Source organism: Sciurus carolinensis, chromosome 17, assembly GCF_902686445.1.
Source record: "Sciurus carolinensis chromosome 17, mSciCar1.2, whole genome shotgun sequence".
NCBI lineage: Eukaryota > Metazoa > Chordata > Mammalia > Rodentia > Sciuridae > Sciurus > Sciurus carolinensis.
The window spans coordinates 14,589,739-14,606,736 of NC_062229.1; the positions used below are offsets into that span (position 1 = coordinate 14,589,739).

The 16,998-nt window shown below is 55.4% G+C and overlaps 2 protein-coding genes across 7 annotated transcripts; one reads left to right on the plus strand and one right to left on the minus strand.

Moving 5' to 3' along the window:
- Positions 1-255: 255 nt before the first annotated feature.
- On the minus strand, positions 256-1,672 carry Wdr83os (WD repeat domain 83 opposite strand). Of its 2 annotated transcripts, none has more exons than XM_047532042.1 (4): positions 1,515-1,672; positions 1,289-1,394; positions 739-830; positions 256-645 (listed from the first exon to the last, which is right to left on the minus strand). In XM_047532042.1, the coding sequence occupies exons 1-4, from the start codon at positions 1,562-1,564 to the stop codon at positions 579-581; spliced, it is 315 nt and encodes a 104-aa protein (XP_047387998.1). In that variant the 5' UTR covers positions 1,565-1,672; the 3' UTR covers positions 256-578. The 2 variants fall into 2 exon arrangements, with proteins under 2 accessions (XP_047387998.1, XP_047387997.1); XM_047532041.1 differs by having other exon boundaries at positions 739-836; positions 1,515-1,670.
- Positions 1,673-1,699: 27 nt separating this feature from the next.
- Wdr83 (WD repeat domain 83) lies at positions 1,700-11,363 on the plus strand. Of its 5 annotated transcripts, XR_007105927.1 has the most exons (10): positions 1,750-2,038; positions 2,116-2,236; positions 2,317-2,422; positions 2,694-2,742; positions 2,821-2,947; positions 5,501-5,568; positions 5,652-5,760; positions 5,830-5,944; positions 7,585-7,997; positions 8,324-11,363. XR_007105927.1 is itself a non-coding variant. In XM_047532015.1 (9 exons), the coding sequence occupies exons 1-9, from the start codon at positions 1,936-1,938 to the stop codon at positions 7,732-7,734; spliced, it is 948 nt and encodes a 315-aa protein (XP_047387971.1). In that variant the 5' UTR covers positions 1,750-1,935; the 3' UTR covers positions 7,735-8,300. The 5 variants fall into 5 exon arrangements, 4 of the variants coding, with proteins under 4 accessions (XP_047387970.1, XP_047387971.1, XP_047387973.1 ...); XM_047532015.1 differs by lacking the exon at positions 8,324-11,363 and having other exon boundaries at positions 7,585-8,300; XM_047532014.1 differs by lacking the exons at positions 7,585-7,997; positions 8,324-11,363 and having other exon boundaries at positions 1,700-2,038; positions 5,830-6,630.
- The last annotated feature ends 5,635 nt before the right edge of the window (positions 11,364-16,998 follow it).

The window sequence follows — 16,998 nt, forward strand, 5'->3', positions numbered from 1 at the left end:
GTTTGCAGACATTACTCTCTAGTCGTCTTCTAAGAAAACCAAAGCGCAGACTGCACAGGTCAGCAGGGGCATCAGCTGAGTTGCCAGAGGGCAGGGGTCACCTGGCACCTGACTTAAGTCGTGAGGTTTGTGAAAGGACTTGAACCACCTAAAGGCTCCAGACTGGGGTCCCACACGGGCCTGAGTGGGGGACCTGAAGCCCTTTTCCCACCAGGCACAGCAAGCTCCATGAACAGAAGAGAGGTTACAGAGACAGCCAGAGTGAAAAACTTTATTAACGATCTCAACAAGAAACTGAGTGAATATACCTAGAAACACGAACAGCATCTCTCCGGTAGCAGGCAGGGAAGGGGAGACAGGAAGGGTAGGCCTAAGTTTTTCCCCTCTATGCCCCTGCAGAAGTGGGACTCCAGGGAAAGGGCCAAGTTTCTTCTATCCAGCTGGGGGCCCTGAGAGCACCTCACTCAGGGAAGTCCAAGTCAGCAGCTGAGTGTGGGATGTTGAGCAGCCAAAGGCCAGGCGAGGCCAGGGAGGAGGTGAATAGAGGGGGTCCAGAATGTGACCCCCCTATGCTGACATCACCAGGGGGGCGTCATGGGCTGAGGATTCTGCAGATATGACATTACTACGGCAGAGATGGACAGCCTGAGACAGGCAAGAGAAGTCAGTCCCAGAGGATAGGTATGGGTCCTCCCACCCCTTACGCAGGAGTCCCTCCCCCTCCACGCCAAGCCTCACATGAAGCTACTCATCATCTGCTTGGTGTCCTCAGAGCTCCGGGAGTTGGCAAAGCTGATAAAGGAGCAGTAGACGGCGACCCAAGCACACCACTTCAACTGGGGAAAGGTAGGTGGGTGGGTGGTTAGGTGGATGAGAAACATGCCAAGAACCCGCTACAAGCCACATCTTCAAGCACCAGTGATTTTTCCCTGTGCAGCTTGGACCATGTCCCTCAGGAGTCCCTTAGTCCCACCCGTCCAGGTACCAGGTTTCTGGTGCTACTACCTGGCGTGCATCTCTGAGCTCACCACATCCTCTTAGGTTCAAGAAGGCCTTAGACATTCCCCACCTGTCCTTTTCCCACCAGTCCATCCTCAGACCTATGACCACCTATTCTGCCCCAGGCCGGAGCGTTCCCCAACCTGGGCTACGACACCCCAGGCCCGGCCACGGCAAACCTCAGGCCCCGCCCCCACGACACCAGTCTGACGCCCCGCTTCGTTCCGAACCCGTTCCCAGACCTCATTCTCTCGCCGAGCTCTGCCCATGGAAACACGGCCCCGCCCACCTTAAGCATCAGGCCGCACATGCTGAAGATCATGCCCAGCAGATTCATGTAGTCCGGCGTCGGGTCGTCCAAGGCCGGATTACACTCGCTTGGCGGGGGCTTGTACCTGCAAGAGGCTCAAGAGTCAGGGGCGCTCAAGTCACGTCCCTGTGATGAACAAGCATCTTCCTTGGTCCCGACCCAACCCACAATCTAAGCCCCATTGCCGTGACGCTGGGGTCCCCACCTCAGCACTTTGTTAGGCCTTCGTGGGTCCGACATATTGTTCGTGGACATAGCGAGTCCAAGATGCGAGTCGCGCCTCTTCCGCTGCCGGAGAGCAGCTTCCGGCGTGGGGATGGAGGGTGGCTTTTAGAGTAACGCGCGCAGCCCTCGCGCTTCGGTTCCTAAGGGTGGAGGCCAGGACTACCCGCAGTGAGAGGACCGAGAATGAGAGGACGAGAAAACAAGCAAACAAAGACCCTTGAAAATGAGGAAAGGAAAAAACTGAAAACGAATTTTAACATTCCCAACACTGTCACTAAAATACTGAAATGTTGAACCGGAAGTGAGGGGAGTGGGGAACTATAATAAGGTTACACACAAAGGCTCGACATCCTCGTGGCAAATTGATTACTATAAGGCGGCGAGAAAGAGGGTCGGGAGCTATGGCTTTCCCGGAGCCAAAGCCTCGGGGCGCCGAGCTTCCGCGAAAACTGCTGAAGACGCTGGACTGCGGGCAGGGGGCAGTACGAGCCGTGAGGTTTAACGGTGAGCGCCCTCATCTTCATTCGGGTCCTCCCGCCTCCTGAGGCCAGCGGCCCAGAACCCCCTCTCTTGTTCCCCAGTGGATGGCAATTACTGCCTGACGTGCGGCAGCGACAAGACCCTGAAGCTGTGGAACCCGCTGCGGGGGACGCTGCTCCGTACCTACAGCGGCCACGGCTACGAGGTGCTGGACGCGGCCGGGTGAGCCGGAGACCAGGGCGGGATGGGAGCGCTGAGGCCGGGATTGGAAGTGGACGTTGACCTACTCTTCTGCACCCCAGCTCCTTTGACAATAGCAATCTCTGCTCCGGCGGCGGGGACAAAGCCGTGGTGCTATGGGATGTGGCATCCGGGCTGGTCGTGCGCAAATTCCGGGGCCACGCGGGGGTAAGTGCAAGCCTCATCAGAGTGTGCATGGTGGAGGCAGCCGTTAGCTGGGTGATGCCAAGAACATCTCCCCTTCTAGGCTCCCCTAGAGCCTTCGTCAGCTGTCCCCCCATGGCCACTTAGTCACCAAGCTCCGTTCTTGCCTTTTCCCAAAACTTTTCACCTCCCCACTCCTACCATGTGCCCCTGCTTTAACCTACACTGAGAACCCCGTCGTTATCCCAACCCTCCAAAGCCTAGCCGCCTCTGAGTGGCAATTCCTGTTTCTTAGAAGGTGAACACAGTGCAGTTTAACGAAGAGGCTACACTCATACTGTCCGGTGAGTCTGGGACCTAGGTGGGAAGTGGACAGTGCTTTGAGCTCCAAATCTAACCTCACCTTTATTCTGGACTCACAGGCTCTATCGATTCCAGCATCCGCTGCTGGGACTGCCGTTCTCGGAGGCCTGAGCCAGTGCAGACACTGGATGAGGCCAGGGATGGCATATCTAGTGTGAAGGTGTCAGATCATGAGGTCCTTGCAGGGTGAGTAGACCCAGGACCTCACCCCTCTCCCAGTGTCACTGAGATCCTAGCTGCCTCTGCACTTAGATTAAAATCTAGTCTCAGAACTGGGGGTGTTGTTCAGTGATAGAACACGTGCCTAGCATGCAGGAGGCCCTGGGCCCATTCCCATCACTGCAAAAACAACAAAAAACTGCTCTCCTTACCAGTCTGCACAAGGCCCTGCCCAATGTGTCCACTGCTGATCCCTCAACTTTTATTCATCCTTCGGCCTCATTTCTGCTAAAAATGCCAGTCATGGGCTGGGGTTGTAGCTTAGTGGTAGAGCACTTGCCTAGCATGTGTGAGGCACTGGATTTGATTCTCAGCATCACATAAAGATAAATAAAATAAAGGTCCATCAACAACTTAGAGAATCAGTGATAATTTTTTTAAATGCCAGTCACGCTCCAACCTCAAGACATTTGCTGAGGCCAGGTTCCCAGGCCTCCCAGCCATTCTTGGAGCTGGTTGCTGGGGACACAGCCATGAACCAGCCAGACCTGGCCACACCCCATGGGAGCTCCTCCTAGCAGGACAAATGGACAACCAACAGAGAAATAAATATACCTAGTGTAACTAAAGAGTGGTGAGGGTCAAAAGAAAGGATGGGGCAGCAAGAGGAGCTAACTGGGGGCCTTTAGATCTTGGGTGGGAGGTGTGGAGAAGGCCCTGTAAAGGTGGAGACTTGAAAGCTGAGGAGGAAGCCAGCTCTCACTGTGGTGCACACCCTGTGTTCAGGAAGGCTGAGGCAGGAGAATGGCAAAGTTCAAAGCCAGTGTCAGCAACTCAGTGAGGCCCTAAGCAACCTAGGGAGACCCTGTCTCAAAATAAAAAAATAAAAAGGGTTAGGGATGTGAGTCAGTGGTTAAGCACCCCTTGGCTTTAACCCTAGTACCAAAAAAAACAAAAAACACAAAATGTACACTGAGAAGCACCTGACCAGACTGAGGGCAGCTTGAAGGCCAAGATCATGCAGGAATGAGGACAGGCCAGCCGCAGAGGGGCCAAGGAAGAATTTGAACATTTACTTTTCTGAGAGCAAGGGAAGGCCACGTTTCTTCAGGGAAGGGTTTGGCACCCAGCAACTCACTTTCCAAAGAATGTCTTCATAGGCAGTCGAGGGCTGGTACAGGGAGACCACGCAACCCAGGGCGTGATGCTGGAGGTGGGGCAAGGGGTCAGGTTCTGAGAGAGTCCTCCCTCGGTGTTTGCAGGACACTGATTTCAGAACCCCCAGTGGATATCAGAATCCAGGGGTGCCTGCTGGGTGTGGTAGCACACGCCTATACTCCCAGCAGCTCGAAGGCTAGCCCCCTCAAGGCCAGCCTCAGCAACTTAGGCCCTAAGCAACTTAGCAAGAGCCTGCCTTAAATAAAAAGGGCTGGGGATGTGGCTCAGTGGTAAAGTGCCTCTGGGTTCAGTCCCCAGTACAAAAAAAATCCAAGGATGCACAAGTCCCTTCTATAGGAGAGCGTAGTGTTTGCGTAGAACCTGCGCACATCCTCCTGTGTGCTTAAAATCACTTCTAAGTGACTCGTAATAACTGAGGTGAACACTATGCAAATAGTTGTTACACTGTGTTGTTTAGGGAATAGTGATGGGAAAAAAAACTGCACAATCCCTTTTGCTTTTCTCACAGTGCTGAGTGCACATGCTCACAGGCATTCTGACACTGAGCTGCACCCCAACCCCAAGTCAAACTATTTTTTTGAATTTTTTTTTTAATTCATTTTTATTATAAACAAATGGGATACATCTTGTTTCTCTGTTTGTACATGAAGTAGAGGCATATGGTTTTTATAATCATACATTTATCTAGGGTAATAGTTTTTGATTCACTGTTTTTTTTTCTTCCCCCCCACCCTTCTCACCCCTCCTATTCCTCTATACAGTCCCTCCTTCCTCCATTCTTGCCCCCCTAAGTCAAATTTTTTTTTTTTTTTTTTTTTTTTTTTGGGTGCTGGGGATCGAACCCAGGGCCTTGTGCTTGCAAGGCAAGCACTCTACCGACTGAGGGGTCTCCCCAGCCCCAAGTCAAAATATTTTCGATCTGCAGTTGAATCCATGGGTTTGGGCCCCGTGGATATGGAGGGTTGGTGGAGGATCATCTGGAGAACACGGGAAAAAGGTGGTCCCCAGGGGCTCCACGGCTCGGGGCCAAAGAGAGAGACTCGACCAGACTGGTCCTGGGCCTGTGCCCACTGCCTCAGCTGGGCACAGTGGTGCACACTTGTAGTGCCAAATACATTCCAGAGGGCAAGGCGGGAGGCTCCCACGTTCAAGGCCAACCAGGCAACTTAGCAAGACCCTGTCTCGAAAAACCAAAGACTGGTGGGGGCTAGGGATGTATCTCAGCGGTAAAGTAGCCCTGGGTTCAATATCCTGTTATCACCAAAAAAACAAAAAAGGAAAGTCAGCGTCTCTGAATCTCACTTGTGCCCAGGAAAAGCAAAGCTAGCCCTCCCGCCAGGGCCTAGCCAGCTAGGGCCACCAAGGTCGCCTGTGCTTCAGCTGCACCCACCCCCTCTGCAGATCTGTGGATGGCCGCGTGAGGCGCTATGACCTGAGGAAGGGGCAGCTCTTCTCTGACTACGTGGGCAGTAAGTGTCGCAGCCCTGGGGACGGACAGGAAACACAGCGGCCGCCAGCAGCACCCCTCAGCAGCCGCCCTGCCTCTCCCCAGGCCCCATCACCTGCACCTGCTTCAGCCGGGATGGGCAGTGCACACTGGTGTCCAGCCTGGACTCCACCCTGCGGCTTCTGGACAAGGACACCGGGGAGCTGCTGGGAGAGTGAGTCGCCCGCGCGGGGCTCCCCACCCCCTGCCGCGGAGCGAGCCCTCTCACCCCTCCTGCCCCCAGGTACTCGGGCCACCAGAACAAGCAGTACAAGCTGGACTGCTGCCTGAGTGAGCGGGACACTCATGTGGTCAGCTGCTCCGAGGACGGGAAGGTGTTCTTCTGGGACCTGGTGGAGGTAAGCCTCCCTGCCCTCCTCCGTGCCACCGTGCTCTGCCCCAGCCCTGTGCGTCCCCAGCCGCTCCCCTGCCTGAGGAGAGTGACCCTGGGCCTCGACCTGGGAGCTCGGAGGAGGGCGAGGATGAGGCAGGAGGGCATTGCAGACAAAGGGGCGGCACGCAGCGGGTCAGGAAGGCAGGCTCTGGAGCGTCGGCAGCAGAATCCAGTCAGACGGGGTGAGCGCCAAGCAGGGCTGCTGGCCTGGCCCTGGGCGAGGGGAGCCAGCAGCAGTGTCCGGCCCGAACGCAACGAGTTCAGGAGCCCGGAGCTGCCTCCAGCTGTGGTTCCAACTCCAGGCCTGTCCTGGATGTGTCCCAGCCTGCGGGAGGCTCAGGTGGGGACTGACCACCCTGGCTTAGTGGGGTCGGAGCCGCAGAGCCTCAGGGAAGGGACGTCAGCACTGTGCGTTAAGCCCCCTGAGCAGCGTTAAGCTCCTAAAAGAATGGAGGAAAGGGGGACCCCGGAGACTTGACTAGTCCTGCCCTGGAGGAAAGGGGGACCCCGGAGACTTGACTAGTCCTGCCCTGGAGGAAAGGGGGTCCCCGGAGACTTGACTAGTCCTGCCCTGGAGGAAAGGGGGCCCCGGAGACTTGACTAGTCCTGCCCTGGAGGAAAGGGGGGCCCCGGAGACTTGACTAGTCCTGCCCTGGAGGAAAGGGGGACCCGGGGACTTGACTAGTCCTTTCCTGGAGGAAAGGGGGTCCCCGGAGACTTGACTAGTCCTTTCCTGGAGGAAAGGGGGTCCCCGGAGACTTGACTAGTCCTTTCCTGGAGGAAAGGGGGGCCCCGGAGACTTGACTAGTCCTGCCCTGGAGGAAAGGGGGACCCGGGGACTTGACTAGTCCTTTCCTGGAGGAAAGGGGGGCCCTGGAGACTTGACTAGTCCTGCCCTGGAGGAAAGGGGGACCCGGGGACTTGACTAGTCCTGCCCTGGAGGAAAGGGGGGCCCTGGAGACTTGACTAGTCCTGCCCTGGAGGAAAGGGGGCCCCGGAGACGTGACTAGTCCTGCCCTGGAGGAAAGGGGGGCCCCGGAGACGTGACTAGTCCTGCCCTGGAGGAAAGGGGGGCCCCGGAGACTTGACTAGTCCTTTCCTGGAGGAAAGGGGGACCCCGGAGACTTGACTAGTCCTGCCCTGGGAACCAAGACAACGAGAATGTTGGGCCTGCTTCTTTGGGCCCTGTATGCCAGAAGGACGTTTTCAAGGTGCCAGAGGAATTGTGGCTTGTTTGAGGAACCACACACTGTGCTGTGGCTGTGGGTGACAAGGGAGTGTGACCGGTGGGGCTCCTGGGGGCCTGGCAGAGCCCAGTCAGGAGCCGGGAGCAGGGGAGCCAGGCTGCCGCGCAGCCACAATCAGTGACCACGATGCGGTCTGGAGACAGAACCCAGACCTGCTGGTAAAGGGACGCGAGGTGAGAGGGAGGCCCAGGAGGTCCAGCCTGAGTGCCTGGGAAGGCAGATGGCCTTTACAGCATCCAGGACCGTTATAGGCCAGGGGCCAGATGTCCATGGACTGGTGACCTAGGGGTTCCACCTGGACCTTGGGAGGGGGCCGGCCAGGCTCTTGATACCTCGCTTCCCACCCCTCACCCCACAGGGTTCCCTGGCGCTGGCCCTGCCCGTGGGTGCGGGCGTTGTGCAGTCGCTGGCCTTCCACCCCACGGAGCCCTGCCTGCTGACCGCCACGGGGGGCAGGATCCAGTGCTGGCGAGAAGAGGCCTACGAGGCAGAGGGCGGAGCAGGCTGAAGCCGGGGCGCCCGCCACCAGGTCCAGGGACCCAGACGAACTGCAAAGATGCCAGAGACCGTTTATTCCAGAGCTGCTGCAGGCCAAGGAGGGAGAGGGCAGCACCTGCAAACTAATAAACAGGAAGGGTGGGCTTCCCGGGCGGCGTCCTCAGTCCTCGCTCTTCTCGCTCGTGAAAGCATCTGCCTTCTGGGCAAAGGTCTCAGCCATGAGCAGGGGGAAGACCAGGGAGGCGTCAGCATAGACCTGCAGAGGGGACCCAGGTGAGCCTCAAACCCAGGCCACAGCCCAGGAGACCCTGTGCCCCGCCCAGCCAGCCTCTACCTTGACTGGCTGCGCATCCATCCGGATCTTGCCCCAAGAGACGGCCTCATCTGGCCGGGCCATCACTCACGTGCTGCTGCGTCCTTTGCCAGCTGCCTCCCTGCCCCCAGCCTTGTGGTGATTCTGGGGATGAAGCCCACGGTGGCTTCAGGCATGTGAGGCAAGCGCTGTGCTTCCCTGTCCTTCCCCACCTGGTTCCCTGTTCCCTGCTGACGCCTCCTGGGGCTGCTTCCTGCAGGGTCGCTTACCCAGGTCTCTGTCTCAGGCTGGCTCCAGGGAGAGTTCCAGTGAAGACACTCCAGAGCAGATGGGAACCTGGGCCCTCTCCAGCTTGAGCGTGTGTGTGAAGAACAATCTGGAAAGGGGAACCTCAGAGTCAGATTCGCCCTGACACGACTCTTAGCCTCTTGTAGCACCTGCAGCAGAGCAGATCTGGGTGCCCCCAGTGGCCGAGTTGTGGTTCGAAGTAGGGAAGAAACCCACAGAGCAGCTGCCATGCGCTCTGGACTGCAAAGGCTCTTTGGGTATCTTGAAGTGGGTCACGGAGGGTCTCCCTTCATCCTGGCAGGAGGATTTCCATTTTCTGTCCCCGTTCTGGAAACTCCAAGGCTGCAAACCTGTGAAGTCCCAGATTTTCAGATCTGCGAATGTTTCAATGAAGTCTACACAGGCACATTAACATGGGTTGGGAACCATAATCTAGAGCTTCCATACGTATGACATGAATTAACGTCATTGTACTGAATCATAAATCTAAGTGTTTGTAGGCGTTCCACATCAGGGGCAATGGGATAAAAATAGGCTAAAATTTGGGGAAGACTGAACAGTCCCTTTGGCAAACGCAGCTTGAACTAGAAGATAACGGTCAGGCTTTCAGCTTTGGTGATGCTCAGCAGTGCTCCCTCCTCCACCCCGGTGGGCCGACCTAGGGACAGTGGGGGGCCACCTGCTCTGTGCATCACCACCTCTCCATGGATACACGCCATTGTTGGGGACTGCCAGCTCCCTAGGACACTCACTGCAGCCTGTCACCTAGGTCTCGAGTCACTGCCTGTTCCAGGGTCCAGAAATGGAAGCAGAAGACAGATTCTCTCCTGCTGCACAGGCTTGGCTGCTTTCAAAGCGAGGGCTTCGGAGTTAGTCTGACTGGGCTTTGCCGGTGGTAGTACCGCTGATGATTTTTCGCTGGCTTTCAGATCAGCTACGCAGGAACATGGAGAGGACTTGGTGGCGATCTGGGAGCACCCGAATGAGGGAAATCAAGGCTCTGCAGTTGTCATTATGGGTTTTGTAAAGAAGTGGGGAATTCTTTTAGTGGAATTGTCAGCTGTGAGAGATTAGAGACTAAGCCTAGGGTTTTTTTTTTTTACTTAAAAGACTTTGGCAGACTGGTGTGGGGTGACAAATCTGCAAATCTCTGAGTAAACTTGGTTCCCCTGTTAACAACAGAAATTTAGAAGCTGTTTCCCTCTGATATAGCATCAGGAGAGTGGGCAGCACCAGCAGATGAGCCCAGACCTTGTCCCACCTTGGCAGGCTGGCTGCAGCTTCCTCATACTGACCGCTCCCTCCTCACCCCCGTGACCTTCAGCGGGTGGCTCGCTGGCACTGGAGCTGCCTTGCCCGTGTGGTGGACCAGGAGTGCCAGGGAGTTCACCCCGCCGTCCCTTCCTGGGTGGAGGGGTCCGTTGGTGGGGCCCCTCCCCATTCATATGTTAAGACCCTAGTTCCCCCTCGAAGCTGTATTTGAAGACGGGACCTTTGGGAGGTACATTTAAATGAAGCGTGAGGGTGGGGACTGATCTGTCAGGGTTAGAAGAGACACCGGGACGGGGCAGTGTGCTGGCCTGCAGTCCTGGGTCCTCAGGAGGCTGAGGCAGGAGAGTCGCTGGGGCCAGGGGTCCGAGGTCAACATAGCAAGGCCTTGTCTCCAGGAGAAAAAAAAGTTACCCAGAACTCGTGTTCCCCTCTCCATGTGAATGCCCCGAGGGAAGGGCCGGGGGACACCGTGAAGGCAGGTCTCTGACCCCAGGGAACAGCCCTTACCACAACCAGCCTCCAGGCGTGTAAGGAAACGTTCTGTTATCTAAACCACCCAGCCTGTTATTCTGGTATGGCAGCCTGAGCAACGTCAGGCCCCAAAGCCAGTACGTCGCCTGTGGCGTGGGAATCGTTTATGCCTCGGGCCCCAGATGGACCTGTGTGTTTGGGACTTCACTGGCCATTGCATCCTGGCCCACGCCTTCCCTTCCACTGCCCTGCTGCCTTCACCGCTTGACTCTTGCTCAGGACTGCTTCTTAACAGACCACTTGCCTCCAAATCCTTGCCTCAGGGACTGATTCTGGGAGAATCTGACTTAAGAAGATCAAGGATGCAGAACTTGGCCAACGATGAGCTTGGTACTGGGACACAGAAAGTGCCAGAACTCTGGTGGTTTCTGTTAACAGTCGTTCTGAATCTGCTTGGGTGTTAGTTAGATCAGGTCAGGTCAGCTGCTGCAACAGGCAAGACCTGGAGTCTCTGGCGGAGGTGGGAAGTTGGAGATGGGCTGTGAAACCCCATTTCACTGTTGGAGCACATGGTTTCCAGGCTTTGGGGGCAGGTGGAAAAGAACAGGGGGAAGCCCGCCTCTTTCCTCCCTCAGCTCAGAGTGGTGTGCACCATTTCTGCTCACAGGCCATCTGCTAAAACTAATCCCACAACTCGAATCACATTGCAAGGGATGCGGGGAATGTAGAGCCCATGGGACATCTGAGAGCGGTGGTCTGTGCCTTCGGTAGGGTTGCACCTCCTACCAGAGGAAAATGCATGTGGCCCAAGCTGATCTGGAAACTCTTAAGAAGGCGTCGTTAACACGGCTGCCATCTGTATCTGTGGGCTCTGCATCTGTGGCTTCAAGTGACTGCAGAGGGAAAATACTCAGAAAAGATTCCGTCCCTACTGAACATGCACAGATTTTTTTCTTTGCATCAGTATCTCCTAAAGAAGGCAGTGTAGCAACATTTATATCGCATTTACACTTGCATTATGTTCTATAAGTAATCCAGAGAGGATCTGAATATATGGGCGGCCACAGGCCTTGCACGAAGACGGTGCCACTTCATGCAAGAGACTTGAGCTGGATCTGGGTGTCCGCAGGAGCGCCTGGAACCAGTCCTGCCTGGGGGCTGGGGACGATGTGTCCTCGCTGAGTTTTAGGTTGTCTTTCATTACAGAGAAATAATTAGTAACAGAAAACGTCTTCTTACTCTTTCAAGAAAAATTTATAAACACTTCCAAATTTTTGAAAATTCGCTAATAAAAAACTGAATGCACTTTTATAGATTTCAATGAAAAGGTGGCTCATGTGGCTTGAGTAAGAAACTGAATCAGATCCCCAAATCACTAACCATGAAATAAAATGCAGATAAATGACACTTTGTTAACATTAAGATTGCTTCCTGCCCCCCCCCCAAAAGAGAAAAGTCAAGTTGCAGACTGGGAGGTACTTGGATTACAAAAAACATACAAAGACTGTGTACCAAGAATAGATAAGGAGCTCGCCAAAGCAACCAAGGGACAAGCGAATAAGAAAATGGACATGGGACTCGAGTGCGCTGCAGTAAACAAAGATGGGCAGCGGCCAGGGGTGTACAGTGAGGTGGCCCTGCTGCTACCATAAGAGAAAGCCAGATGCGCAACTTTGCCTTCGGAATGGGAAAGGTGAAAAGGAATGACATCCCCGAGTGCTGGTGAGCCTGTGGGGTAACCCTGCTTCTGCAGGAGGCAAATTGGTCCAACCACGCTGGGAACTTGGCAGTGGCTACTGAAGCTAAATTTACTTGTATCCTATAATGTAGCAATTTTATTTCTGTTATATCAACAGAAGTCAGAAGATGTCCACCAAAATACACGTGGAAGAATGTCCACAGTAAGTTTATGTATAACAGCCCAAACTTGAAACTCAAATATCCACCAATAGTAGGAGAAGAAATTTTGAAGCCTTCACACAGTGGACTATCATACATCCATAAGAAAATGAATTTATCGTATGGATAAAATTTTGAATGAAGGAGTCCAGACACAGAAGAGTACATACTGTGTGATGTCTATATAAAGTTCAAGGACAGGACAAACCAATCTATGATGATAAAAGTTAGAATAGAGAGTCCTCTTCAATGGGGGGCATCCACTGAAGGGAAACTTGCAGGGTACTACAGATTTCTATAATCACATCCAGGAGGTAGTGTAGGTGTGTATATGTGAAAATGGGCCGGTGCAGTGGCGCATGCCTGTGATTCCAGTGGCTGGGGAGGCCGAGGCAGGAGGATCAAAGCCAGCCTCAGCAACTGAGCCAGGTCCAAAGCAACTCAGACTGTCTCTCAATAAAATACAAAAAGTGGCTGGGGATGTGGCTCAGGGGTTAAATGCCCCTGGGTTCAATCACTGGTACCAAAGGGGGAAAAAGAAAAGAGAGGCATTGGGGGTGAGCTCGGTGTCAAGTCCTTGCCTGGCATGTGCAAGGCCACTGGTTTAAACCCCATGATGGAGAAAAAACAAACAACAAAGAGAAAACAGTCCCCATTGTGCAGAGTAGGATTGTGCAGTCTGTCCATCCCTACTCGTTCTGGAGAGCGCCGAGACTGAGCGCCGACTGAGACGGGCTGAGGAAGGGCCCCCAAAGCTGCCGGGTCCACACGCTGTGGCAAGCCCCTGCCCTGCTGTGACCTCCATCCTCGGGCAGCCTGGCGGGTACTGGCCGTCACCTCCACTTTATGGATGACGGGAGGTCAGTGCTGAGATGAAGTCAGCCTTTTGTGTTTGGGCAGCTCCATTCGGAGATAATTTCCAAGTGTCCGAGGGGCCTGTTCATCAGCTTCTGCCTGTGAAATTCCAAGACAGGCGTGCGGCCTCCTCTGGGCTCTTCCTTCACCACGAAGGAAACTGGCTTCCCCGGCCTGGGGTCCCGGCGCTCAGGAGGCCAAGGTGGTTGGAGGGCTCCGTGCCAGGAGTTCAGGGCCAGCCTGGTAAACGCTGATTTCCGATGCGATAAACAGCATCCGGGTTGGGGGGTGCACCCTGGAGGATCCCCAGCCCTCGGGTTTCAAGGGTGCCTGTCTCCAAACGAGCGCAGGCCGTCAGGGGTCAGGACCTCTGCCACAGCCGGGACGGGGACCCGACACACCTGCAGGGAGTCTGCGTGGCGCCGGGAAGGCGTCCACCTCTCTCTGGTGCATTTTCGTAAGGGATTTTATTTCTCCTGTTGGCGCAGGTTCTGGATGCGAGAGTGGACTGTGACCCATCGCCATGTGGCTTCCCGGCGGCGGCAGTGCTTCCTACTGGCTCAGCTGTGCGGGTGGGTGTGCCGGGAACAAAGCACCCAGAACTCCCGGGTTGCTCACATGGAAGGATCTGGAAAACAGGCCCCAGGACACGTTCCCTAGCTTCAGCTGTTCCCCAGCCGCCTTGTCCAGGCAAATTGGAGCTTTGTTATTTCAGGGCCCAAGCCTCAGCCAGAGGGCAGGCAGGAAGGAAAACAGGGACACCAAGGCTCGGCCCGATGGTCTGGATCCCCTCCCCTAATGGGTCAGCTGATGCCAGCACCTAACCCCAGGAACTTCCCTACCCACCCTTTCCCACCGTAGTGCACCGGCTCATCTTGATCCACCCAGGAATGACCTTTCTCCCCCACCCTAAACGAGGCCTACAAAACTCAGACCCTTGGCTTGGCCGAGGTCAGTTTTCTGCTGGGAAGATGGGCCTCTCTGGTGTTTGACTCCTCCGCTCTACAGAGGAGAGCCGCTGGCCCAGGCCGGCTCTCTGCCTCCGTGCCTGGGTTTACATGTTTGGTTCCCTGACCAGGAACCCACTGGAAGCCCCTTTCTGCCTAAACACTAAGCCTCGGTTCTGAGGGAAACATAGAAACTGCATATTTACAGAGTACCTCGTGATGTCTCATACACGTATATGCTGTGTGATGTTTAAATACCATCAAACAGATCTAACTCCTCAAACACTGCTTTGGGGTAAAAACATCAAAAATCCTTTCATTAAAAATCCCTCTTTTGGGGGGTACCTGTGATTGAACTCAGGGGCGTTTAACCCCTGAGCCACATCCCCAGCCCTATTTTGTGTTTTATTTAGAGACAGGGTCTCCTGAGTTCCTTAGGGCCTCCCTTTTGCTGAGGCTGGCTTTGAACTCGCCATCCTCATGCCTCAGCCTCCCGAGTTGCTGGGATTATAGGTATGTGCTGCCATGCCTGGATCAACCAGTGTGGTGGAGAAATGTGCTCCCTCCGTGGTGGGAGGGCACCATTCAGTCACGTGCAGAAAGTGTCCCAGGGCTGCACAGAGACCGCTCTCAGTAGAACAGCTCTCAGGGCGAGGTCGTGGAGAGAAAGGGGAGTGGAGGGGGGTGGGGCGGAGCAGGTCTGACAGACGGAGAGTTAGGTCCTGATCACGTCTTTGGCAGCTTGCATCCAGCCATGCTTGAGGCCAGGGTTAGCCTTGGTCATCCCAGAGCTATCAAGTGACGAGCCCCTCTGCCCCTCCCCCTTTTGGTGACTGTTCTGAATTGGGATCCTGTCACCTGGAGCAACCTGAGCCTGAACACGCATTCTCCCACGCTGTGAGTGGGAGCGCTTATTTCTCGGCGGCAGCAGCCCTGAGTATTAATACTCGTTTTCAACCTTGTCCATTTCCAGGTGAAGAGCGGCGGGCGCCCTGTTTACTCTTCTCGCGTTCACCAGCCGCATGGAACGCTCTTCACCTGCTCCTCCGCCAGTCCCAGTTCCCCTCTGCGAATGGAGTTTGCCTCCCTTCTAGAATGGGATGCTCTTCCCAGGCTGCAGGGTTTTGCAACAGGGGAACGTTTCCTGAGTGTTTCGGGCGCTGAGATGGTTTTGCTATTGATCATAACATCCCTCCAGGCGCAGGGTGTCCCTACCTGAGCGCAGTCGCCTCTCCTGTCGAGATGAGCACAGGGTGGTGGCGTCGCTTCCCCAAGCCGCCTCCATCAGTGTTATTTTGGGTGAGAGACCAAGAGTAAGAAGAGACAGCGGGCGAGACAGCTGTCACAGGCGCTCCAGAAAGAGACGCCCTGCTTCAATTTCATGGTGGCTGCTCTTTGGAAGCATGCCGCCTTCCTAGGACAAATCCCATCGAAGGAGAACCTGTCAACTGAAACACCCCAAACAGGCGGCTCTAACTAAGCTGCAAGCGAAGGGGACAGTAGAGAAAGGACAGAGTTTCAGGAGGCTGTTCCTTGTCACGGAGAGATCTGAGACTGGAACTCGGCTGGCTGGCACTTAGTTTCTAAGTCTTAGTGGAGGCAAAAAATAGCCCAGGTCCTCGCTCCTCAAACTGTGATCTGTGGGTCCAGCAGCCTCAGCCGCAGCAGGATCCAGCTCGCCCAGGAACTTCCGGATCAGAGCCTTCTGCGTGCGCTTTGGAGCTTGAGAAATCTGGCTCCCGACTCTACCATTAGTTGCTTTTGGGCAAATGATTATTAGTAGCGTTAGAAAGCCTGCAGCACCTGGTATCCCAAGCAGCCCACCACCCAAGTGCGAGCCAGGCTGCCCTGCCGTTTCCAGGCCGGCACATCCAAGGCGGCCTGGCTGCGGACTCGGGCCAATCAGTGAACCTTCTCTGAGCCTCCGTTGCCTTATGCATGAAACACGAATGATGATAATGACAATAATAGTAACTAATAATGACTGCGACCAACTCGCGGGGCTGTTGTGAAGACTGAACGAAATAGCCTATGGTGTTAGGTAAGGCTAGGATGCTGTGACAAGGAGCCCCACCCCCGCCAACGCGGCGGCTCCCGGAGGGCTGTTCTAGTCACTAGTCACTCCTGCCCCGTCCCATCGTGCCACTCTGTCATTCCTTGGGACTTTGACCCCATTCAATAGATGGAGAGCAGGCAACAAGCACGTCTGCATTCCAGTTCTTGGGCCGGCAACCTGTTGGGCAAGACCCGACTCCTCTGGCCGCGCCCAGCCCAGAAGCTGGGAGGGGCCTCCAGCCGGGCTCCTGTGTCCACTCCGGTGTCTCCACTGCCCGTCTGTAGGAGCTTCCCGCAGGCCCAGTGGGCCTCCGTCTCTCCCTATGGCCCAGGCTGGCCTCCTCCTGGGCTCATGTGATCCTCCTGCCTCAGCCTCCCCAGTCGCTGGGACGGCAGGCGTGTGACATGCCACCCCACAGCATCTACTGTGCTATTTCTCAGCCCAGAGCCACCTTCAGACCCTGATCCTGGCCACGCAGCTGGCAGATGATGTGAGGGGCCACTGCCTCTGCTCCTTGGCCGTAGGGATGATGTAATCACACGACCAGGGACCAGACAGCCCTGCGGTGAGGACGGCGAGGAGGGGACCGCACGGCGGCACGCGTTTAGGTGCTCCTGGAGGGGGGAGTTCCAGCGGCACGAGCTTCACAGGGGCTGCGAGTCTTTAATGACCCCGATTCCCAGAGTAGCTGGAATTCTTGGATGCTCCCCGTCAGGGTTCCCGGGGACGCGTTCGCCCCGCATCTCTAGGTTCGGATGGAGGTTTCGAGCCGGGTTGGTCATAGAGCCAGATCTGAAAGGAGGCTTCCACCTGGGATGGCGGTCGCTCCCACCTCGTCCTCGGGAGGAGTGGATCGCAGTGGGCGCTGCATGCTGAGCCCACGGCGCAGACTCCAGCTGTTCCACTCACCAGCTCTTGTCCCGTAACTGAGCCTCCTGTGTCCTCACTTCCTCATTAGTAAAATGGGATTACCATGGTAACCCCTTGACAGAACGGAGGGGTGGATAGTTAATGTAAATGCTGAGCATAGTGCCTGGCGCGTCTTTTTTTATTTTGTACCAGGGATGGAACTCAGGGGCACTTAACCACTGAGCCACATCCCCAGCCCTTTTAAAATATTTTAAAGAGACAGGGTCTCACTGAGTTGCTTAGGGCCTCCCTTTGACTGAGGCT